Source organism: Xyrauchen texanus, chromosome 50 (genome assembly GCF_025860055.1).
Source record: "Xyrauchen texanus isolate HMW12.3.18 chromosome 50, RBS_HiC_50CHRs, whole genome shotgun sequence".
Taxonomy (NCBI): domain Eukaryota; kingdom Metazoa; phylum Chordata; class Actinopteri; order Cypriniformes; family Catostomidae; genus Xyrauchen; species Xyrauchen texanus.
Window position 1 is genome coordinate 10,970,950 of NC_068325.1, and position 26,427 is coordinate 10,997,376.

General features: G+C 35.0%; 1 protein-coding gene across 50 annotated transcripts in view; it reads left to right on the forward strand.

The window, feature by feature from the left end:
• LOC127641263 (receptor-type tyrosine-protein phosphatase C-like) overlaps positions 1–11,280 on the forward strand; it is a 60,491-nt gene extending 49,211 nt beyond the window's left edge. For all 50 annotated transcript variants that reach the window (XM_052124120.1, XM_052124139.1, XM_052124121.1 and 47 more), the window contains 18 exons: positions 720–822; positions 948–979; positions 1,073–1,173; positions 1,356–1,446; positions 1,544–1,611; positions 1,772–1,808; positions 2,795–2,892; positions 3,362–3,487; positions 3,568–3,725; positions 4,305–4,440; positions 5,677–5,823; positions 5,952–6,042; positions 6,246–6,379; positions 6,855–6,989; positions 7,158–7,280; positions 7,432–7,598; positions 8,375–8,510; positions 9,983–11,280. In XM_052124120.1, the coding sequence (XP_051980080.1) occupies positions 720–822; positions 948–979; positions 1,073–1,173; positions 1,356–1,446; positions 1,544–1,611; positions 1,772–1,808; positions 2,795–2,892; positions 3,362–3,487; positions 3,568–3,725; positions 4,305–4,440; positions 5,677–5,823; positions 5,952–6,042; positions 6,246–6,379; positions 6,855–6,989; positions 7,158–7,280; positions 7,432–7,598; positions 8,375–8,510; positions 9,983–10,315 (2,216 nt within the window). In that variant the 3' untranslated portion in view covers positions 10,316–11,280. The remainder of the gene's footprint in view (positions 1–719; positions 823–947; positions 980–1,072; positions 1,174–1,355; positions 1,447–1,543; positions 1,612–1,771; positions 1,809–2,794; positions 2,893–3,361; positions 3,488–3,567; positions 3,726–4,304; positions 4,441–5,676; positions 5,824–5,951; positions 6,043–6,245; positions 6,380–6,854; positions 6,990–7,157; positions 7,281–7,431; positions 7,599–8,374; positions 8,511–9,982) is intronic.
• Positions 11,281–26,427: the final 15,147 nt, after the last annotated feature.

The following is a 26,427-nucleotide window of genomic DNA, read 5'->3' on the forward strand; positions in this document are numbered from 1 at the left end:
AATTGACCTTGGTTGGTTGCTTGGAGTCAACACTGTGTGACAATGGAAAGAAATTAAAGACAAGTTTTGATTTATGTACAAATATTTAGTGAAATTAAGTGCCTATAAAATTAGCTGGAGTGCGAATACTAAAAAACAACAAAGAAAAATGCAGTTTACCTAAATATTACACAGACTTTACACTAATAGCTATATGACAGTATCATATAGACTTGGCTCCTAGACTTTTAAAGGGATAGTTCACCCAAATGGAAATTATTCCTTTAATACAGCATTAAAGTACTAATACTTAGCTTACTTAAGTACTAAATACTTAAGGTAGATGCTTCAATAATGGACAACATACACACACAAAACACTGTCACACAATATTCATGGCAACAAGCACATTCAACCAATTTCTCATAACATACAAAATCAGAATGTAGTATGGTCAAGAAAAGGCTTTTTATTGGTTAATATAAAGTCATCCCTTCATTAGTAACTATTTATTTCTATCTAATATGCATCATGTGCTTGCAAAATGAAGAAACTGGTTTATTTTACCCATTGTAGGCAACATTGTGCAATAAAGTGATATACTGAGCACTCTATTCAATATATTATCTTTATCAAAGTGTTTTATACAGGATGTTCTGTACAAATAGTACAACTGCATGCAAATTTAGTTTGGTCTAGTTAGCTATATTTGAAGCTGGGTTTATGTGTTCCTTTCTCAGACAATGATAAGGCCGTCATTGGATTCCTGGTTTTCCTAATTATTGTGACGTCCATTGCACTCCTGTTTGTCCTGTTCAAAATTGTCCTGCTCAAACGAAAACGGTCAGTTTTACAGTTTTACCTAGTTGACATCTAAACTCTGTTATCAAAATGATTCCAGAGAACACACAAAAAAAAAAGGTTACATAAATGTTAATGTATGTTTCTTATGGGATTTCTCACCACAGGCGCGAAGAAGAGGAAAATATTCCTCTGACGCGTAAGTCATTAGATCCTCTAATGGTCAATTCAGTGCATTTCAGAAGACAACTGATTTTAAAAAACTGATTTGCTTATCCTTTTCCTCTCGCAGAACCCCTACTCAGTGTTGAGCCCATCGGTGCAGACAGTTTAGTGGACACTTACAAGAAGAAGATTGCTGATGAAGGACGTCTGTTTCTGGCTGAATTTCAGGTGATTTTCTATAATATAGAAAACATATTATGACATATTATGTCATATTACATCTTGCAAAATATAATGCAGTGCAGACACTACGTCTGCTTCTGCTAGAATACATTAGATATATTTGATCCAATGTGGAATAATTAAATTCACCTTGAAAAATCTGATTTATTTTTTTCTTATTTTTTCAGAGCATCCCCCGAATTTTCAACAATTACACCATCAAAGAGGCTAAGAAAACGGAAAACCAGTACAAGAACCGCTACGTTGACATTCTGCCTTGTAAAGAATTTAATTTAATCACAAAATGTTTATGTGGTTTGTCATATTTCAATGATCTGAAAATGAATTGATTTCTGCATGGCTTCTTTTTTCACAGATGACTATAATCGCGTTACACTCTCAACTGGAGGCGAAGGTGACTACATAAATGCCAGCTTTATTGAGGTACAGAGGATGAAGGTTTTATCTCAATATTTTATGCTTGTTATACCTGGATACTTACCAAATTTTTAGCATTAGAGCATTAGAATATTACACCAAAATGATTATTACTTTTGACATGTCTGATCATTTCTTAACATATAACTTATTTTCCCCCATCAAGGGATACAAAGAGCCAAAGAAATACATTGCAGCCCAAGGTACAGTATATATCCTCTTATACAACAATCAGTTACTACCGATATGGCTGAATCACAGCTGTGCTGATATTCAGTGTAACAGCACTCTTGCTTATGTGGTTTTGTTTATTTATTAAACTAATAGACTCTAAATTATGAGTAGTTGTGCCATGTTTAAAATAGAGCTGTCAGATTTAACGCACTAACACATGCGATTAATTAAAAAAGTTTAACGCATTAAATTTTCTTAATTGCGATTAACGCATTTACCGTTAATACAGCATAAACACTTGTTGGGCGGACAGAACCTTTGTGATATATCCGGCCAAAGTCATTACACTAACACACACTTCATATAAAAACACAAGAAATGACCTCTTAATGCTATTTGTTGTAGAAAACAAGTCCATATTGGACTTGTGATAGAAGTCAAGTATATTGTAGCCAAGTAAAGTATATTACATAAAGCACATTTTAATTACCATAGAAGCCATCAATTCTTAACTAGGGATGCTCCGATCAGGATTATTTTTGCATTATATTTAATACATTTTATTATGCTATCTTAAAATTGTATAAAGAATTATTGTATTTATAAATTCCATCCCTGAATTTATAGGTGTGCATTATTGATATAAATTCAGTGACCACTCATTGTATATTAATGTGGCAAGTTGCTATGTTGTTGTTAGCCATTAACATCCTACAGTTAGGCTACATTACATGGCGGATTAATTGTTTATTCCAGTCATTATGACTAATACAGTAATACTTTGAATGATGGTGTCTATTTATTGACTTTTGGAATTGATTGGCTATTGCTTTTGCTGCCGCAGCGCATCGTGTTAAGAACACCTTTTAGAGTTGTAAAACTACTGTAACGCACAGCCTTTTGTGGCTTATTACTTTCATTTGACTCTCTAGAGACAATAAACTGCAGTTAATGTTTTATTTAATTCTTTTCTAAATTTCATTTTCTTCAAGTTATTTTATATGTATTTTTCCAGGACCCAAGGATGAGACCATTGATGATTTCTGGAGAATGATCTGGGAGCAAAAGTCCTCCATTATCGTCATGGTTACCCGTTGTGAGGAAGGAAATAAGGTTAGTAGATGTATTTAGTACTTTTCCTGTTGTAGTAATCATTCATTGGTAATCATTTAATGGACATTGGTTAGCCTTGTTTAAATCAGTAATACATTTTCAGTCCAATAATTAAATGTTTTCATAAATCCAATGGACTGCGGTCGCTTTTGCTAGAACATCCACATTGGTTGTAATAGTAACAGAGCTAACATGCATAGATTCGCCCTTGAACAAGGCCTTTTTGGCCTGCTAACTTTTTCATTATTTTGTTTTAAATTCTGCAGATATGGTAATATAGTAAAGTGTGTTTTTGGTGCCTGATAGCATAATCAGATTAGGCAAAAGATGTTGTAGAGGTACAAAAAAGAGCTGGGGAATGCGTACAACTTTGTAAATGGTGTACAATCTACTTCTTTGATCAAGTTCTTCAGGTGCAGATTATATCTAGGCCTGCATATTACAAGTGATAGTGCTCTTTTTCTTTCAGAGCAAGTGTGCTCAGTATTGGCCGTCTTTGGACAGAGAGACTGAGATTTTTGAAGATTTTGTGGTGAAAATCAGATCCGAGGACCACTGCCCCGATTACATCATTCGCCATCTGGTCGTAACCAATGTAAGTGGTGTGTGGTATGGTCAATCCTGTGTGCATTAGTTAATGATAAATAGTTTAAAGATATGCATTTATGTCTACAGAAGAGAGAGAAAGCTACAGATAGAGAAGTCACCCACATTCAGTTCATCAGTTGGCCTGACCACGGAGTACCTGGAGAACCCAGCCTGCTTCTGAAGCTTAGGAGAAGAGTAAACTCCTTCAAGAACTTCTTCAGTGGCCCAATCGTGATTCACTGCAGGTAAGAAGAGACTATGAAGTCTTGTAACTACACTTGTATACATTAATGGTGCAGATAATGTAGGGGTGGCTGTGGCTCAGGTGGTAGAGCGGGTTGGCTGCCAACCGCAGGGTTCGATTCCCGGCCCACACAACTCCATATGCCGAAGTGTCCTTGGGCAAGACACTGAACCCCAAGTTGCTCCCAATGGCTGGCTAGCACCTTGCATGGCAGCTCTGCCACCATTGGTGTATGAATGTGAATGTGTGTGTGAATGGGTGATTGGGACATAGTGTAAAGTGCTTTGGTAATCTCTAAGGATAAAAAAGTGCTATATAAATGCAGACCATTTACCATAATGCAATCAATTTTAATTTACATTTGGGACTTAAGAACTAGTACATGTAGAATTCATTTGTTTATTTATTTTGACAAATGGCTTAAAATATGTTTAAGAGATATAATTTTTCAGCAAGCTAGATTAAATTTGTGAGTAACGTTTTTATTACCTGATAGGATATTCAGACGTCTGTACTGAAATAAGGCACAGCAGGTGTAAATACAAGATGTTTATTATGAATATTTTCATATCCTCCATAGTGCAGGAGTTGGACGTACAGGAACGTATATTGGCATTGATGCCATGATTGAAAGTCTGGAGGCGGAGGGAAAAGTGGACATCTATGGATATGTCGCAAAACTACGTCGCCAGCGTTGCCTCATGGTTCAAGTGGAGGTGAGACAAATATGATTCTCTCTCATTCATTATCAATACGTACATGGATATGGGGCACCAAAATTTAAATTGTGTAAAATATCATTTTTAAATGTGTTAGAACAGATTGGTAAATTTCATCAGATATAGCAACAAACATTTGCCAGAATATTTACCTACACAAATATGTAAACTGTTAAATATAAAAGTGTAAATTTAAATCCCAAAGTTAAATACATTTTAAAATAAAATCTGTAAAAATATAAAAGGAATGTTAAATCTAAACATTTGGAGAATATGCAAATGTTATTATTTACAGTAAGATTTATATTTTAGATCAAAATATACTGTTTATATAATTTTTTTACTATGAAGTACTTTCTACATTGAATAAGTTAAAGCATGAACTTGAAATTATTAAGTAAATTCTACATTTGTACTCAATTCAAATATTAATGCTCTAGCTTATAAGTAAATATTATCACCCCCTAATGTTTAAAAAAAATCTACGCCCTTGTCTGTTGATTGTAACCATCATCGTGTTTTCTGCACCAAGTGTTGAGATATGCATGCGTAGCTCTGTATCTTATTGCTATTTCAAGTAATGCAAGGTGATGTTGTCTAGACCACATAGCCTGCCTTGAGCTTCCCTGTTGAAGGCTTTCGTATGTCATGTGGTAGATGATTAAACATGTTTATAAGAAAAGTTGTGAAATGTTCGAATAAAATGTTCATTTAAATTTGACTAAGTATATTTATAAGTTACTGTACTAACTGATATATTTATGTTAAATTTACTCACTCACATCAATATTATGTCATGAATTTAAATAGATTTTACTTAATTTTATACCATTCAAATGTATTTAGAAAAACTGTGCAAAAACTTTTTGGTACATTTTCTTCATATATTTTTTATTCATTTAGTCATATTTTTCTGTGTACTTGTTATTTTAAAACAAATACATTGTTACATACACTATTTAGGGAAATCTGCTGTTTTGTTGCTAAATCTAAGATAATTTGGGCATTTATTTCAACCCCATATTTTACTAAAAAGATTAATATAGTCCATTTTACATTTTAAAAGTATTTATTTAACCAAAGAATTGCCTTATTGTCCTTCCTTAAAATCTTAACTAAATCTGACCAATTAAATTATTAACAGCCAAAGATGTGCTGAAGATTTAATATTGTTTATTTGCGTGGAGGTGTTTGTGTGTGCATACTTATGTGTGTGTGTATTGATTCTCTTAGGCCCAGTACATACTGATCCACACCGCACTGATAGAGCACAACCAGTTTGGAGAGACAGAGATGTCTCTATCTGAGTTCCATTCAGAACTCAACACCTTCAGACACAAAGATGGAAATGACCTCAGCTTGCTTGAAATGGAGTTCCAGGTTTGTCCTCCCTCCTTTGCATGAAGCAATACATTGTTACTTGATTTTTGCCTGTTTGGATAAAGCTCAATGTAGGAAAACACCTAAATAGTTTCCTGCTTTGTTTTTTGTTTTGTTTTTTAATAAAGAAACTCCCCAAGTTTAAAAACTGGAGAACATTTAACACAGCAATTAGCGAGGAAAACAAGACGAAAAACCGCTGCTTATCTGTTGTCCCATGTGAGTAACATGAGCTTAATTAATCTAACTGAATATTAATATAATATTAATAAGAAATGAATATTGTTCTTTAAATATTTTCATATTTTGTAATAAAATGTACAAATTAGCAAGTTCAAAAAATTCTAACTATCCAAATTAGCATCAGAAGCACATTTAAAAACTGAATAGAAGTGATTGTTCTGTGAATGTTTCTGTCACAGATGACTTCAACCGAGTCTTATTCAGACTGGACATGGAGTGCAACCAGACGAGCGATCCTGAGGATGAGGAGGAATATTCGTCAGATGAGGAAGAAGAAGAATCCAATGAATACATCAACGCCTCATTCCTTGATGTACAAAACTTTCAATTTTGATTTTGTTTTCATGCATTGATGAATCTCCAGACCATATATCACCTCAAAATCAAAATCAAATGTATATTTTGCATCATGAATAAGAAGTCTATTTTTAGGACAATTAAGATTTTTTTTCATTGATACATTATTTTCTTGATAATTGAGTACATTTCCAAGAAAGTTTTTTTTTGTAGTTTCCTTTCCATTAAACTCAGTGATGATTCCCATTAGATTCTCATTGTTGTAAAACATTCATGTCTGCTTAATACAGTAATTACAGTGCTATGTGTTAAAGCAAAATATATAAAATATAACATAATGTGCAGAATGGAGTGTGAATATGTGATTTAATTATAATGAGACAAAAAAGGGATTGTTGGCCCACATACTTATTCAATGTTGGCTACAAGCAAAATATTATTTAAATAATTATGTACGTAGCATTCATACTACATTTGTATTGCTTTTCCAGGGTTACTGGTGTAATAAGAGTCTCATTGCAGCACAGGGTCCTCTACCAAACACAACGGCAGAGTTCCTGCTTATGCTTTATCAACAACAAACTAAAACATTAGTCATGCTCACAGATTGCAAAGAGGATGACAAGGTATGGACATCATGCAATGCATTTCCTGAATTACTTGTTTGAGGTGCTACAAATGTAATTCACAAAAGCAAACATATTATAGTATTTCCCTTAAAGAAATCACTCCACTATAAAAAAGATTGATGTTGGTTATGTTCTCCGCTTTTCATACCGACTCTGTTTCTCTAGGATTATTGCTCTCAGTATTGGGGAGATGAAAAGAAAGTGTTTGGGGAGATGGAAATCGAGGTTAAAAGGACAGAGAGTTTCCCAACTTATGTCAGACGGTGCTTGGAAATACAATCCACAAAGGTAGACATACTGTACTCTCTTATTCTTAATCAGTATATACAGTATATTGAGTCAAAACTGTATGCTATATTGGACAAACATCCAATCATTCTAATTTTGCACTACTTTTTATAAATACATATTAATTAATTGATCTGTAATCCTATAACAGAAGAATGAAATCCTTAAGCTCGATCAGTATCAGTTCTTGAAGTGGAGAAACAGTGAACTTCCAGAGAACCCTCAGGAGTTGATAGAGATGATACGAAACATTAGAGAGAACGGTGGCTACGACAAAAGCAAAATGAACCGGAATATCCCAGTTGTTGTGCACTGCAAGTGAGTCCATACACCACCAGAGATTAATGAGAGTTTAGTGGATGGCTGAAAACAAGTTGAATAAACAAAATATGTGACATTATAGGAATATTATTCTTGAACTTTCAAGAAATTATTGTTTATTTTTGTTTACTTAAAGAGAAACATGAAAAAATAATTTACTCACAGACAGAAGATAGACACAGACAGACAGACAGACAGATAGACAGATAGACAGACAGATAGATAGATAGATAGATAGATAGATAGATAGATAGATAGATAGATAGATAGATAGATAGATAGATAGATAGATAGATAGATAGTGAGTGAATACTGGATGGATGGATACTAGATAGATGGGTGAATGGATGGATGGATGGATGGATACTAGATATGAATACTGGATGGATGGATGGATGGATGGATGGATGGGTGGGTGTTTGGGTTGATGGGTGGGAGGGTGGTTGGATGGATGGATACTAGATGGATGGATGGATGGTTTTGTGTTTGGATGGATGGATGGATGGATGGATGGATACTAGATAGATGGATGGATGGATGGGTGGTTTTGTGTTTGGATGGATTGATAGATGGATACTAGATAGATGGATGGATGGATGAATGGATTTGTGTTTGGATGGATGGATAGATGGATACTAGATAGATGGATGGATGGATGGATGGGTGGGTGTTGGGTTGATGGGTGGGAGGGTGGTTGAATGGATGGATGGATAGATGATTGATGGATTGATATTTTTCCCACTCATTATAAAATACATTTTACTTTATAACAGCAATGGATCGTCGCGTACTGGAATCTTCTGTGCCTTATGGAATCTCATGGACAGTGCATCCACAGAAAAGTTGGTGGATGTCTTCCAGGAGGTCAAAAATTTACGCAGGGAGAGGCAGGGAATGATTGAAACAATTGTAAGTTGAAAGTATTTTTTGGTTGAACTTTTCCATGGATGAATTTCACAATTAGCAGTTTAACCGTGTTTGACTCTAAAGACCAGTGTCCAAAGATGAGATCCAAGCAATCCATTTTAATTTCATAATTTTATATTTATATATATAATTCCTGTTATTTACAGTCAGTTGTTGCTCAAAGTAAAAATAAACATTCATTCTAATTAAACAGAACACAGATTTGGTAAAAAAAAAAAAAACCTAAGACACCTCTCTCGTTAATGTGCGCTCAACCTAAACATATCTGTAAAACACTTGCTGAACTGCCGATATTCATGAAAAGACAGTACCGTTTTATCCTTTGCTATACACATCAATGTAAACGAAATGTAAATATTACAAAGTATGCATATAAACCACAAACAATTATCAAAATGTGTAATAAATGTGTAAATACTGTAAATATTGAAGAATTTAACAAATGGGCTCCTACAGCATCAATGCAGGGATTTTGTGAAATAGAGTAGAATAGAATGTGGAATTTGTATTTGGTATTTCTAATAAAGTGCTCAATGAGTGTATATTTTTAATAGGGCTGTCAATTTAAGTTGGCACAGCGACCTATAAACACTGTTTATGACATGAGGCAACCAAAATGAGAAAAAAAAGTGTTCATCTGATGCATGTACATTGACTTAGAAAAACCCTCATAATAAATCTAATCTCGGCCAGATTCACAAATCCAATTGCAAAATGGATTGCCATGTACTGTCAATGCTGTTAGATTTAATGTTTATTTCCTAAATGTAATGTTTAATGTACTTTCTAAAAATGTCATAAGGAGCTCTTTTGTGAGGCTCTTTTTGTTGGTTATAAAGAATGGAATACATTTTCTTCCTTTTTGTATGTTAAAATGATTATCCTACTCAAATGCATGTGACATAAAATCATATCGAATTAGGTTGAAAGAAATCCAAAAATAATTGGATTAGATTACCCCAAAAATGTAATCTATGAGATTATGTTACTGATTGCATTTTTTGTCAAGTAATTTGTAATCAGTACCTGGTTACATTTCACAAGTAATCTGCCCAGCACAGTTTTTTCTCCACATAAATGTTTTTAATAATTTGACATTTGTTAAAAATGCAGAGCAAACAGTATGTTTAAAAAAGCACTTTAATAGTATTGTTTAGTATTATTTTTTTATTTTTTTACACTTAAGTAAAATGTTTACATATATATATGTATAACATACATACATAATTTATTAAGGGCTAAATAATTATTATATTTTTAGGTTATTTAACCCAGGGTTAGTAACTTGCACTGTATAGAATTGTAATTTACAAAAAAAGTGTTAAGCATAGTGTGAAAATCTATTTCTATCTAAAATGAGGTATACATTTGGAACTTTATGAATAAACCATTTACAAATCCTATGCTTATATTGCATTTCAAAATGCTACACTAATTTGAAACACTTTCCACAGGAGCAGTATCAGTTCCTCTATACAGCTCTAGAGGGAGCCTTCCCTGTGCAGAACGGCGGCATGAAGACACCGGCTGCAAACGACGGAGTTCAAATCATCAACGAAACCACAGCACTTCTTTCAGAGCCGGCCAGCAGTACCTGTGTTGACCAGAAGGAGGAAGAAACCAGCCAAGACAAAGAGAGTAGTGCGCAGGAAGACACTGCTGCTGTTACAGAAAATACCACTGCTTCAACTTCGCCAGCAGATGAAGCCAGTGAGAATAGCAACGTGTCTGAAAAAGCCTCAACGGAGGGCGCCAAAAATGGACCCTCTGTGACTGTAGATGTTTGAGCATTGTGACGTGTTATAATGGGCGTTTTGAGAGGGCACACCACATGTGTATTTTGTGTTAGTCAAGTGGTGTAGTTTTCATTAAGTGTGCTAGGCCATCCCAGTTTGAATCCCGACCTAAGACATAAAAATGTTCTCTTGTAAAAAACCAAGCAAAAGTACAACTTAAATTGACAGACAGTTCTTTGTATGAAAAAGTACAGCTGTGAAATTTCAATAATAATATCAAAAGTCATAGGAGTTTGGAGTAACATGATGTCTGGTCGATAATGACAGACTTTTCAATTAAAAAAGATTACAAAAATTTGCTGATTTGACAAAACGTGTCGTAAATTACGATATGAGATACCAACTTGTCAATGAAATATCAAGATTATCCAGAAAAGCACATTTGAGTTCTTGTTTTACATTCGAACTTAACTGTATATTTACCGTACGTTAGGCCAGTTTGTTTTTGAGGGAGTTCAGGTAGGATCAGTCAGTTGTGCTGATTCAGTCTCAGGTTTTAGATTTGAATTTCTGTATAAAGATGCTGTTTGTGTGAAATCCATCCATATTGATTTATTTTAATTTTTATTATTATTCATTTCACATGTGTAAAGGATTTACTGTACTTTAGGACTTGATTTTTTTAGGCAATCAAATTGCATTTCTTGAATGTATTGTAAAATAAGACCTTACAAAAAAAAAATCTGTATTTTTGTTTTAAACCTGTATCGAAGCGCAATCTTGTTTGTTGTTGAATCTAAATTATAGTGTTTAAAATGCTGGATGAAAATGTTTGATGGGAGTGAGTGCTTATGTCATTAAGAAAAAAACAATAAATAAGGGCAAAGATAACTTTGCACTACATTGCTGTCTTCAAACTATCTTTCATTTTACTATTTTTTGTGAAATTTCAAAGCAGAGTACATGTTTTCCCTTTTAAGCAGATGTTCAATGTAAACAAAAATAATAAAGGATATCATGAGTAATAACTTATTTGTATCCCATTTTATTTCACTAGAGCCCCAAACCAGTGAAGTAAAGACTCATTGGAGTAGGCTATTGAAAAATCAGGCTACATGAGAAGTTTTGTTAGCAAAAGCTTGCAATGTTTTTGAAGTGCATATTACTTGTACATCAATTGGGTCGGTATTGATGCAGGTGTGCTGAGTGTGTCAGCTTATTTAACCCATTTTTGGTCCTCACCAGGTGCACAAACCTGGCCTGGAAACAAGTAACCAGAAAACTAGCATAACACAAATTAGCATATATAATACCAGCATTAGACACAAGATGGCGCCTGCTAACATAAAAGCAAACACAAAACATTTTCGACCCGCCATCAAGCCTGTTTGCTTTCTTGCAACACCAAACTGATTTGCATTTCTCTGTTACATCTATTTCACGATTAATGGACTTACATTTTTGACGGGGATTAATATGAGGCTAAGGGACTTCTATTAGAGTCTCTTCAATTAGTTGTAGGCCTACTGTTTTTGTAGTGGTATTACTCGTTGGGCTGACGAAACATTGAAAACAAACAACTAAAGGACATTTACAAAAAGAGCTCCTGAAAACATCAGCTGGGAAAATTAAATGTGATCTAGGACCTTATAGCTTTATACATTTAATTCCTGATATCACGTTTAAACTGACGTGTGTTTACTGTTTACATCTGGGAGACTTTTTTTTCTTTCTTTTTTTTTTACATTGTTCATCTGCAATATATCCATAAAACATATGTCAGTGTCTCGGATGACAATAAGACATTCAGCAGATGTCTTTGAGGCTTTCATGATTTATAATGTTTGTAAATCTGATTTTTTTTAAAGATGTTTAGCAGATGTAAATTAGATTCTGATGCTTTCCAGATGAATAGATCTAAAACAGACATTTCGCAGATGTGTGCTATCTGGGATGCCACTGTTCAGACAGCTTAAAAAAAAAACAATGGCGCTACTCTGAATAAGGTCTAGATCTTATAATTTATTGTAAGATAAAAAATAGTTTGTAATAGACAACTAAGAGAAAATTATGCAAGTAGAAAGTGTGACACCCCTGCAAACACAGAATATTCCCCTAACGTTAGCTTACAGTATAGTTCCCAATTGTTTTTGTTTTTCTTGCGAACCATTTCTTAATGTTCTAGGAACGTTATTTTTAAGTTTTATTTTTGTATAACCAAAAATGAACGGTCCCATGAAACGTTAGCTGGGACGGAGGTTATTACTTGTCAACATTACATTCTGACTATTTTAAAAGAATGTTTAGATATTCTGTAAATATGCTCAAATAGAATTAACCTGTTAAAAATATAAATCACCAAATTAACATCCTAATTTCATCTCACTTAGAGGTAGACTGTTTATTTATTTATTTTTTCTCCTAAATTATGAAGATGTCCATAACATGCCTAAAACCACAAGTAATATTTAGTTAATTTACAGGAGTAAAATTACATTTTCCAAAATAGAGTTTATTGCAAATGTTCACCCCCAAAAGCAATTTGTCTATTCATTGTTTCCCCATTTAATCAGAAAAGATTCAGTAAGGATTCACAGTCATTCTGAAGAAATGTCTTCGGGTAGGCCCAAATCAATTTTATAAAGGACAATTTAAGATTACTATTTCTGCATGCAAAAAATATGTTTGTGTGTGTGTGTGAGAGCATGAATTTATAACTTTGTGGGGACCAAATATCCCCATAAGGATAGTAAAACAAATTGTGGGGACATTTTGTCAGTTCCCATGAGGTAAACAGCTTATAAATCATACTAAATTAGGTTTTTTGAAAATGTAAAATTGCAGAATGTTTTCTGAGAGGATTAGGTTTAGGGGTAGGGTTAGTGGATAGAATATATAGTTTGTACATTATAAAAACCATTATGTCTATGGAAAGTCCCCATAAAACATGGAAACACAACATGTGTGTGTGTGTGTGTGTGTGTGTGTGTGTGTGTGTGTGTGTGTGTGTGTGTGTGTGTGTGTGTGTGTTCTTACTGAACCATATTTAAAATGTATTCCATGAATCCTATGCTTTTTTTTATATATTGTAGGTTTATGCATGCCATTTGATTCATTTTGCACAAACACTGAACATAAAAAAGAAAGATGTTCCGAATGATGCATCAAAATTGCACCTTTTTAACCAACAGAATATCAATCTGATTATATCTGCAGCCTCTTTGACCTTTTAACCATAAAAACTGTAGCTAAGTGTTAAAGGGAACATAATAGAGATGAACACAAACTGTGTTGGGTCTCTACGTGTCAATGAGAGGTAAATTCTCCTTAAATAAATCATCAGTGACTCTGTTGTGCAGCATTTGCATTCAGCTGTCACTTGAAACTCCACCCAGGCATACAATTATCATACCATCTTTCACGCAACTTTTGTGTCTAATGCCTCCTACTTTGAAGTTCTTGTTGGTTTCGAATATATATGTGTATTCTGTTAATGTAAAAGTACTGAAATTAAGTCTCCATTCTATATGTTCTATAGGTTATGTATGCAAAGCTGCCCTTACTCTGTAATTAGTGTGTTGTTCTGGGAGGGGTTTTGCCTCTAATTGCACACTTCAAGCCCAACACTAAATTTAGAAACTGAATTCAGGCATGTTTAGATGTTCTCTGCTGTTCAGTGTTTATGCATGTTAACAGGCTAGTGCCCTTGTCGCATATTTGCAGCTTGCAGCATCAAATAATACTTTAAAATTTTACATTTAAGCCCCTGTTTTTAATCTTTAAATTCCTTCCCAATCCCAAAGTCACAGACTTCACTCTTTGGACATTACAAAGATTCATTCATACATGTCCTTCAAATGAATCTATGACTATAAATGTCTTGACACAGATGTGGCAAACTCCCAGCTCCAGTAACCGGTGAGACATTGAGATAAACACTCAGAGGGAGAGATGGACAGACCACAGGTGATGCTGTAGTCCACAGCTGGATACTCATAACTTCACTAAAGGCATCTGACTGTGGAGAAGATGAGCATGTCTGGTTTTTACACAATACTAGGCCTTCATGTCGGCTTTATCAGCATGACATATAAGCACATAAGATATGTTTCAAAATCTAGTGAGCATAGACAGCATCTTCATAGATCTTTTTTCCTAAAAATTGATGTCCACATATGTGGACAATGGGACTAAGTTATGACATTTTAAATAATACCAAGCTATAGAAGTCCGATTTTTTTTATTTCTTTTTATTGTTTATTACATTTCCAGTAATGTTAGTTATTCATGTTTTTGAGACATTACAGGATCATTTTATAAAAACGGCACATTGGATTAAAGTAGAGACTCTACTCTTTTGACTCAAATATGTTTCAATGTAAAAACATAATTAGGTTCCTTACCAGACTTAGATTTGTTGGCATATCTCCCAAAGACAAACTCCACTGTGGTCGGCGCCATATTGTTTGGTCACATGACTACAGTACATGCGTCGAATGTTTAACCCTTTAATGACACCACATAGTCTCCTGAACAAGGATCAGTCGTTTTAAATTATCCATTGCGTATAGCGAAGCCGAAAAACAACGTCCACGCATGTGTATGCAGGGTCGTCACAGATGTAATTTCTGTGGGTGGCGCCAGTATGTCAACAAAGAGTCATCGTGCACCTGTTGTCATGTAAATATGTAGTATATATAGCTTTTGCTACTTTTTTCTCAGTGTTTTTGGACAAAATTAGTTCATACAGACAATATATATATTCTTAAATCTTTTGTTCATTTAAGACAATGGTCCAGCAAACTACCCGATCAGCTCTGTGTAAACAAGGAAGTTACCTGTGCGTCCCAAACCACACACTTCTGCACTGTTCTACGTCATTTTAAAGTGTAAGTATTGGAATGGAATGTTAACAAGGAAAATGCAACAACAAGAAGTGTACTATGAGTACCCAGATGATGCACTTCTTCAATTCCAGTGTGGAATGTTGGACACTTCATGTGCTTGCCATACATAGCGAAAGGGGTGGGGTTACCTGGCTGCACTGCTGGGCTGAGAAAACAATTGTAAATAATGAAGAATGTAGCAGCTAGTGAGACTTCAGTGGATACAGAACCAAATACAAATGTGAGTTGGAAGCTTTACCATTACCTCACGCTGAATACACACATTGTTTGAGATACAAATGTTGAACTGAGTTTGGCTAATTCACTAAAGCTAGTGTCAACACATCACATGCGTTTACCACATTGCCTCCATGTAGTAAAAAAGAACATTACGTGTTCCATTTTGGACGATTTGAAAATTCATACACTACAAGGCAGAGTGCATAGTGTTTATTGTAAGTGCATAGTGTGTCATTTATGACACAGCTGCAACCTCCCTTCTTGGTATCCTTGTGCGGACATCATGCAAAAGTTACCGGTATTTAAGGGTTTACCAGCATTACGTTGTCATGACAACAAAGTTGAAATATTGGATGTAATTTTACAGACAAAGTAAGCGTTTATATCGCAAGAGAGCCACTTAAACATGTTATTTTTAACCCTATAAAGCCATTTGTATCAAATATGTTAAACAGTGTTTGCCTGGAATGTAAGTTTCACATGTTTATGGCACCATCTAGTGGTTATTTGTGAAAAAAGTGGTTTCAATGTTTATATCGATCTATTTAAAATGGTGGCAGACTTGCACAAAAAGTGACTCTTACTGTATGTTGGGATAAATTACAGCTTATTTTAATAAAGTAAAAGTGCCAGTAATGATTATATTGCTACTGATATTTAAAAATTAGTATTTGCTGAATATAAGCAACTTGTGTTTGGTTAAAATTTTTAATGTTACTTTATTGACCCACCATCTTAGAAATCCATGTATCAAATATGATACAACAGGTTTTTGAGGTATTTCTCTCAATCACCATTACATTCCACTCATGCCCACCACATTTATACTTTTATAAGATATATTTATATAAGTGTGAACTAATATTTCTGTGCAGCCTGCTCTGTCGTTATAAAAATTATTTTACATTACAAGCTATTATGATGTCATCTTACCATAAGTTCCTGAGACAAAAGTTTTACAATTTCCCTTTTTTAAATGTGTTTAGTGCATAAAATACATGTGATAAAAATTATATTTTAGTCATATTTTATTTGATGTGCTGAATTGAGCTGTGATACATTTCAGTTCATATTTATAGACCAAGGAGACTCAAACATTTGGTAGCTCTGAAAAGCCCAGGGAGTGCTCTGATAATACCCCAAGATTTACATCTTTACATTGTACAACTGTAGCATGTATGGGATAAGAAAAAGTCAAATAACAAATGTCCGACACAAAAATGAATTGCTGGGCCTCAGGAGGATAATGGCCTTAATACTTTATACCTCTCTTTTTTGTGCTGCGTTCAGCTGTTTTTCTCAGCATCTCGTGCAGGAGCGCCATTTTTTTTAGGTACTGTGTCAGGTAAAAAGAACATCAACTTTAAAAGCACATCTCAAGACACCTGTGTTCTTACTGTATATCCATTTAGCTGCATCTGGCATTTTTAGCACAATAATGCAAAGAGCATTAGGGTCAGGAGCGCACTTATAATGCCTTAAAATTATGCTTCCGTAGCAGACCTGGATCTAGAATGGTTACATTCTGGGGCGGCAAAAACATATAATGGAGGGGCATCGACCCAGGGCATGGAAGGTTATGCGCTTGTATTCCATCGATGGTAGGTGTGCGTGTTTTCAGTTCCAGCACATTTCATTTTGGTAAGCACCATGACAATCCAATTTGACCCTTTGCTTCACTTGCGCTTGGGGGGGGCAAAGCCCATCCCAGTACTCCCCTAGATCTGGCCCTGCTCCATAGGCATTTCACGAAATAGTCTAGTTTTATATTCAGATACATACTGCATAGCTAAATAATAACACATTATTACTCTGTTTTATAGAGATGGCATGAATGAACTTGCTATGAGTATATTTTGAGGTTTCATTTTACTTTAAGGTGTAAATTTGAGCAACCCAGTCTCAGACTGAGTATGACACGGTAGACAAAAAGGCTACATATCTCATACAGAAGATGTCTTCTTGAGCCAGGACACAACCCACACAGTGTTCAATGCCCTCATACAGTCATGTTTTGTCTGAGTTGCTTTTCACAGCTGGTCATTCTGCATATCTCCCACTGTCTCTCTCTCTCTCTTACTCCTATATCAGACTTGAGCAGTACAGGCCTTCAACAATGAGGAATTCACACACAAATACACACTTAAACTCACTGTGCATTTGTGCTCTAGTCACAGCTTCTCCTTGGGTTACACCATGCAAGTTTTCAGTGGTGGTGCTCTTGATTTTTTATTTTTTTTTAGGCTGCTTTATGCAATTCGATGTTTTACGAGTTGTATAGGACTAACTTTTTATATAACTATTTATATTTACCCAGAATCAATAACAAGAAGTTTTAGCTCATTTATTTGTTCTCATAGTATGTCAGAAAGTTTGGTCATAACAGAGTATTTGCTAAATCCATTGTCAAATACGATTTGGCCCTTCCAACCCATATATACAAGACCTTCTCAATTCAGTTTGGCTGATAGAACACAACAGCAATTATGGCAATAAACAATACATGTGCTAGACTAATTCATGATTGTATATATAGTGAATGGGTGTGCCTGGCAGGGCCACTGTCCCAAATAACTGTGACACTCTATTGCATGGTACATTGTTGCGCGATAACACAGCATCGGGTTGACAGACGCCCCCGCCCCCAGGAGCACCAATCAGATTCCCCGTTTCCAGCATATAATTCCTCATGTAGGGTCCATTTATGAGGCATTATGGGAGCACTTTAAAATCTCATTAGACGGGACAGCTGCACTTCGATTCTGCACGCAGCTTTAGCCATTTCTATTATTGCTGCTGGGGATAGCGCCACCCCCTCTGTTTAGAGATGAACCCCGGTTTGGGAGCTTAAATGGAGCTAACTGTCAAAACTGTATGTCTTTTCAGACTGAGAGATACTTAGTAAAAACTCTAATGCTACAGGCAGAAAATCAAAGTGTGTTGGTTGATACTGTGTACAAGGGGTCTTTTAACATGTATGGGAAAGTTCAGCACAAATATTTTGAATCAAGCTCTCGTCAATTCACTGTTGGTTTCATAATGTAATAGCACATTTGCTTAAGGCAATCGAAAATTGTGCAATATTTAGAAAAGTAACAAATACATTAAACTTCAGCCTAAAATCCTTTCCTTGTTAATGAGATCTCAATAAGTGAAATTATGCAGTTGTTATTCCAGGTTCAATACAAGTTAAGCTCAGTTGACGGCATTTGTGACATAATGATGATAACCATAAAAATGTAACTTCAACTTGTTCCTCCTTTATTTCTCCTTCTTCTTAAAAAAAAAAAAAAAAAAGCAATAATCGAGGTGACAATGAGGGACTTACAATGGAAGTGAATGGGGGCCAATTTATTGGATGGTTTAAAAGCAGAAATGTGAAGCTTATAATTTTTATAAAAGCACTTACATTAATTCTTCTGTTAAAGATAATGTATTATTTGAGCTATAAGGTTGTTTTTAATTGTTGTTATAGGCTTTACTGTGTTAGGTTGTAATGGCAAAAAGTTGTAAAATTGGCTATAAATTTACACAGAAAAGGATATAATAATGCATTTTAATAATTAATATTTAATGGTATTTTTGACTTTATGTATGTGTAACACGGACTCAGGTTGAGTGGGATCCATGTGCGGAATTATTAAAGCTAACAGTTCACGATTGCCCACATCATAATTCTGGTCAGCAGAGGAAAGTTTGCATGAGTAGAAAGCACATGGGAAAAGTTTAGGAGGATTAACATGGCGTTGAGAGAGGATAGTGCCAATGCCGGTGTTGGATGCATCCACCTCTACCACAAAAGGAGCGTTGGGATCAGGATGATGCAGAATGGGAGCAGAGGTGAAGCGATTCTTCAATTCATTGAAGGCTTGAACGGCGTCAGTAGACCAGCGAAGCTTGGTGCTTCCTCTCTTTACCATAGCAGGGAGTGGGGCGGTGACAGTGTTGAAGTTTCTGTTGAATCTTCTGTAAAAGTTTACAAAACCTAGGAATCGTTGGAGTTCCTTGATACTAACCGGTTGAGGCCAGTTTAGGACTGCCCATACTTTGCTCTCATTCATGGACACTCCTTCAGAACTGATGATATAACCAAAGAAGGAGACTGAGGTTTGGTGGAATTCATATTTCTCTGCTTTAGCATATGGTTTGTGTTCCATGAGACGTTTCAGAACGGCCCGGACATGCGATGTGTTCTTCTAAGGTGTCTGAATAAACCAAGATATACACAATCAAGCACTGCTTCAACATGTCTCTGAATATGTTGTTTATGAAAGATTAGAACACAGACGGTCTATTGGATAATCCAAATGGCATCACGAGATATTCGTAGTGCCCACTGCTGGTGGAAAAATGCGAATGAGGTTGTAAGCACAGCGAAGGTCCAGCTTGGTGTAAAACTTCCAAAGCTTCAGCCACCAAAGGCAATGATTTGAATTTGATGGTTATATCGTTCAGACCAGGATAATCAATACAGGGACGTATGCTACAACATTTTTAGGGCACCGGACATTTTTTTATTTACAGTGTGGGTTAAGACATCTCATCTAAAAATATGTTGTTTTTAAATTATCAAGCATCTAACATGCACCAATGAGAAGTAAAAAAAACTGCACAAACATGTGGTGCTTTTATATAGATGTGAAGTAATGTGGGTGATTCTCATGAAACTTTTTACTCTATTACATTGAGCTGTTTTAGATAAAAAAGGGAGTACTATTGTGATGTATGAATACTTTTAAATATATATATATATATATATATATGCAAAATATAATTTGTTTCTTTGGATTTTGGAATTAAATAGGACCAGGACATTGTCTTGACAGGTTTCGTGAGAATCACGCATGTATTCCATTCATTCACTGAATGTAGAAAAAACTCAGAGTGCTGCCAGTGTTTCAGGAAAGACATCGGTTGCAGACAGCGTGAGCACACTGGTGCTCTCTGTTCACACCTGATATTTTTGGAGCTTTCTTCTTCCAAATCGTGAAAGGAAAAAGAGAAAAAGAAGAGAGAAAAAAAATTCAGTGTTTATGTGGAAAGCTAGCTGCTTAAAATCGCCTGCCATCCAAAGACAGTGAGAAAAAAGAATTTGGCAGAGGGTATTTTTAAACCCCAGAGAAGCCTCAAAGGCTGTACTTAGAGAGGGTCAGCCGAGGCAAGATGGAGGCGAGCCATACACAAATCTCCCAGGCATTCGAGAGTGTGCTGCTGATGTCACAGGCCTACCTGTGTGGTGTCTGTCTTGAATTTACATGAATATGTTTCTACAATATCCTTTCTTAAAGGGATAGTTTGAAATATTGATTCTATCATCATTTACTCAACCTCATATAATTTCAAACACGTATGACGTCCTTTCTTCTGTGGAACATTAGAATAAAAATTCTAGAGAACACTGCTTTTTATTACAATGATATTGAATGGAGACTAAGGCTGTTATTACAGGTTTGGAACAATGAGTACATTTTCATTCATGTTTTTTCACATCTGGAAAGACAAACAGCTACAATTTAAACCTAGTTCAAGTGTTCCAGTTCAGGAATATAATACCTTGATGTCGCTAATCCCTGTACTGTGTCGCTATTGGCCGTTCCTACTGCTGTTGCTTTAATGTGGTGGACTGCACGTCTGGCCATATCTTTTTAAAATCTGATCACATATGAGACGTATTGCCAGTTAAACGAAGATACCATTCTAATATGACAAGAAATTACTAAATTCAGGCATGAAACTCTGAATGGAGCAAACTGATAGTTTCTTTGAAATTGTTATCTTGGAGCCAATCAGCTCCCAACTTCTGATGTGTAAAGCCAATTGGCTCACATGGTGTAAGCTGGTTGTTTTTTTTTAATGTGTAATCAAGTGGCCAATCAACTTGTGTACTCTCTCTTTGCCTAATATTTACATTTGCTCTTTTGTCAAGTAAGCTGGTTTCACTGCAGCGTACTGCTAGAGATTTTCTCTGAAACCCTCCTCCTCCCCAGCTCCCAAGGTCTAAATTTTGTGTACATTAGCTCTGCATTAATCAAAATGTATCAATGACCATGTTTACATGCACTTAAGAAAATTGTTTATTCCACGGTTTTTGCAGAAAGCCACATTCTGAAATGTCATGTAAATGAGAATGTGAAGAGAAAGCGGTTTAATACTCCTCTAGAAGTGCTGTTCTGATGGGTGATTGAAGAGTGCACATGTGCATGAACAGACCGAATAACAAATGCAATAGGATGAAGCCCAACAACAAGTCACCACAGCAGAAGCAATTCAAAATTTCTGTAAGTACGTGGGGAAAAGCACATACACTATAAACTATACCCATTTATACACACCAATGTAAAATATCAACGGTCCCTCGTTTATGAGCGCAAGAGTTTTGCGTAAGAAGGAAACCCCACTATTGCAGCACAATTCCGCTGCAAGTCCCGATAGAAAGATAAGAAAACAAATACAACAAACAATATCAGGGAATAAAATACCAAAGCATCCTGGGGAAAGTGTGTTGCTGTGGAGAAAGCTGCTTACTGACGAGCCGCATTTATACAGGAGTAAATAGTTCACAGCTTACCGGTGCATCATTTGTGATGTCCATGTAAATGTAGTCAACATAGTTTTTTATGTTGCTGTCCCTGATAAACTGTAATAGCAAGTTGCAACTAATGGACTTAAAGCTGAAGTGTGTAACTTTTTCTATTAAAATTTTACATTTACAAATGTTTCTATGCACTAATGTGCTGTAGAGTTCAAGTACAAATGATGTACTACTAATGCCCAACTGGATTGTTTTGAACTTGTAAAGACTGACACGTGTAAGAATGATGTGAGGGGATTTTCTGTGATTGCTTCCGCAGTTTGAGGCACATTCGTGATATTGGAGCAGACGTTCTCACAAAGTCATGTCAAATCATTTTCTTCATCCTCTGACACCAGGAGAGAGAGAGAGAGAGAGGAGTGATACGATGTGCTGTTAGAGAGCAGTCACAATGACGGGGTAATTAATGGAAGAACACAGGCATAGGCCTATGACATTAAATCTAGTTGACCAATTTGGAAATTCTTTATATGGAAATATAATTAAAGAATCTCACTCTTCATGCCAGTTTAGAATGATTTGAATTAAAAACAAACCGCTATTTCTAAATGGATTACTACCGTAAATAATTTAAACTCCCTTTTTTTAAGGATGAAGTTATCATATTAAATGTGAATTGACATTGTAGATAATTTTTATTATTTCATTGTGTACATTTCTGTTTTGATTTGAAAGTGACCTAATCTCTGGATCAATAAATGGCATCGACTATTTCTTTATTTCTTTATTTTTCAAAATGGTAAATGATTATTTGAAATCATTTGTGCATAATTTATATTAATAGCAATTATGTGATGCCACAGCTTGTGGCATCACTGTCTATGGACAATAGTTTTTTATAACTTTACAGCTCAAATAATACACATAGAAGAATTTAAGTATAATTTATGGCCCTATTTAATTTCATTGTAACTGTAATCATGCTTTTAGCTTTCAAAAGTAAAACTTTAAAGGTATAGTTTACCCAGAACTGAAAAGAAAGTCATACACATCTGGGATGGCATGAGGGTGAGTAAATGTTGAGAGAATTTATTTTTATTTTTGAGTTAGCTATCCTTTTAAGGATGAGTCAAAATTATTGTCTGTAGTAGCTATACTTTTATTGGACCTTAAACTTCTTTTTTTAAAGCAAATAATTATTTCAATCATGAAAATCTTATAAAATAGCCAATAAAATCCTCCCAACTGTGCACAACATCAAATATAACATAATAACTTTAGTTGTGGGGGAGCCCTCAAAAGATAAGTGTTCTTTCATTGAAGGAATCAAAGCATAAAGAGTTTACTATGTAGATCCCCTAGCTAGAGGGAGTGACCCAATTTGCTCAGAAATGCATATATGTGCACTGCATGCCTACACATTTGAAAGAACAAGTTATCTACATGCTTAACATGCAATGACCTGTAACAAGAGCATGCAAACTGCATTGTAACAGCTGACATCCTCCACCATATGTTCTTTTAGACATGCCAGATGAATTTGTTGCTAAGTAAACACCAATTGTCATTTTTATACTCTTGGCTCACTGCATGAGAGACATTAAAACCCTTTGCGACTTCAGAGACTCACTTATACCGAGAGCAGATTAAATTTGGACATGTGGCGACTGTGTAAATACGCATAAACATTTTCTTGACGTACATTCAGTATAAATGAAAATGAACTAATGGTCAGGATTTATGCTGTCCGCTTATGGCTCACAGTAACAGTTTTGTTCCATTTACGTGCTTGTGTTGGAGTATTTTGAATAAAAAGGCAATAATGTGCATGCTGGGAAACATCCAAGAAATTACGTGAAATGACTCTTGCACTCAGCGCCTGCAATTCAGCCAAATGAAGTAGATATTTAACATAATGAAAAAGGCTTTGCATTAACTCACTAGAACGGTTTATAGACTGGGGAACTGATGCTGATTTCAAAAAGCATGAGATATTACAATGGCAGTATGCAGCTTGACGAAGAGATACACAAACATTATGTGATTGCATTCATAATTACAGTCATTAATATAATGAATGTAATTTACAGATTTAAAAAATCTGCCAACACACAAGTTTGGAAGGTAGGACAATATACCTAAAAGTGGGATGGTCAACCAGGTCCCAATATGCAACTGTGCAGCAGTGAGCATTATTCAGTTAAACATCTAAATCCAAAGAACTTTCAAGACCACAGTAAAAAAACAAAACAAAAAAACAACAGGTTCAGGTTTTTGATTAATGGACTCAAGTGACACATAAAATACCGGATGCACATGATTAGCGTCTAGTCAATAGCATCGGTAAGTCTCAACCATGCTACCTAATACTCCCATAAGTGGTTAATGTAAACACAGCTGTTTAACATCCTCCCCGCTCAATCCCACGAAAAATCTAAGCTTTGTGTGAGGTCACGAAGCTACCTTTTCCTCGGTTCGTGTGTGCATATCTGTCTCCTTTCAATCATCCTCTGTCTTATTAAATGTCACCTGGAATTAGTGCTAAATTCCTTTAAAAACTCTAAATCATGCCTGAATGGTCCATGGAAATGTTACAAAAGTAAGACTGTAGTGTGTGTTACACTCTCAAGTTCAATAACTGAATTTGAATTGAGGTTGCAAACAGGAAGTAAAATGAAAGTAAATTCATATAACAACATTAAGTGTAATTTTTTACTAGAACAGAAAAGTTTGTCAAGACAAACATTTTTGTTACTTGACAAACTACACAAATGAGGTTGTTAATCAATGGTAAAATCTTCTTTTGAAGCCACCAGTCCAAGTTTTTTTTTCATCTTTATATAAAACAAATCATGTTTATAGTGGACATTCTGGCGAAAAACTACGCTACCCATAATCCTTACGGGAAATCCACCAATCAGAGAATTGCTGCAAACAAAGTGTGCCAAAAGACCTGTGTAGTGATTGCTCACTTCCCTACTCTCTCAAACTATTTTTATATTTGCATTTATCTATTTTACAATAAAAAAAAAAAAATTATTTACCTATAATCAACAACTTTAAATTAATAGTTTTATATTTTTTATATATTTTAAATTTGATTATATAATTTCTGATGCTTCATGGGATTATATTTCATTCTCTCATTAAAAACGTTAAGTATACAGTCTGTACCTTGTACCAAATACTTAACTGGTTGGTTTGGTTCGTGTCTTAGAAGTCTTTAATGAATGATTTTCTGAAATCTCTATGGAAAAAATTAATAGAAAAAATACTTCCGGAACAAGACAGCTGCCAAAGTGTCCAATTGTTGGGCGTGGCCAAATCAATTAAAATTCAATTTTATAAATTGAAAGAGACAGATAGTTCTTAAATTAAATGTTTTTTTTTCCCAACCCTCTACAAACGTGTCTACTACAATACTACTATAATGACAAGTAATCATATCTTTTTACAACATAACTAATTCAGTAATTATATGTGCATACAAACACAATGGTATGACCATGACACAGCCGTCAGATTACCGTCAAAGTCACTGTCAGGTTGGTCAGAGCCTTCAGCTTTGTTTACCACATCTGGCAGTCAAAGCCATGTTTTAATTCGTCTTTTGGACAAATATTTATTCACTGGCATTGATGAATCCAAGCCACATTTAAACGAGTGTCTGTCGTGATAGCCGTGAAGAGCCTCCTGGCTCATATTCTCATTCAGTGTATTAATATGCACAATTCAAGTGCCTCTCAAAAACATAACCAGCTATATATGTTATTTCCATATTTAAATAGATGAAGGAACTTCTAAAAACGAAGAGCTACGAGTTGCTTTTAATATTTTCTGACTTCTCTTGATCAGTGAACAAGAAAATGTTATCCTACTGAATTAGTGACCACTTTTTCATATTAAGCACATTTTCTATTTTTCCTAGCCACACTCAGTTCAAAACTCACCAATAGGTCATTTTGAATCTGCATGATTTTTTTTTTTAACTCTGCATGAGTTATTTTGCAGAATGTCCTGACTTCTCTTTTCCATACAGTGCAAGTGAACAGGGACTGGAACTGTTGAATAATACCTCATTTTGTGTTCCACTGAGGAAAGTAATTCATACAGGTTTGTAAATGAAAAACAGAATTATAATTTTAAGGAGTACTATTCCTTTAAGACAACAGCGACAACAGTTCAGAATTGTGTTGGGATGAATGTTAGCAAGTTTACACTCGTTTATAAAGGGACTTTTATTTTCAACCATTTCTCAGGAGTAAACACAAGACACAGCAGACCCTGTTGCCAAAAAATATATCCAACTAATTCAAATAAACAGTTTGTCATCCAGTACCCGAATGTCAATCGGGTCTAGGTCAACTCTATAGCTAATACTCTAGATGCAACGTGATTTGTGATGTGTACTTGCATTTCTAATCACATTTTATGTACATTAAGACCAGAGACAGCAGCCAAAAGGAAACAACTTACACTATTAAAGCATCAAACCCAGGAAAAAC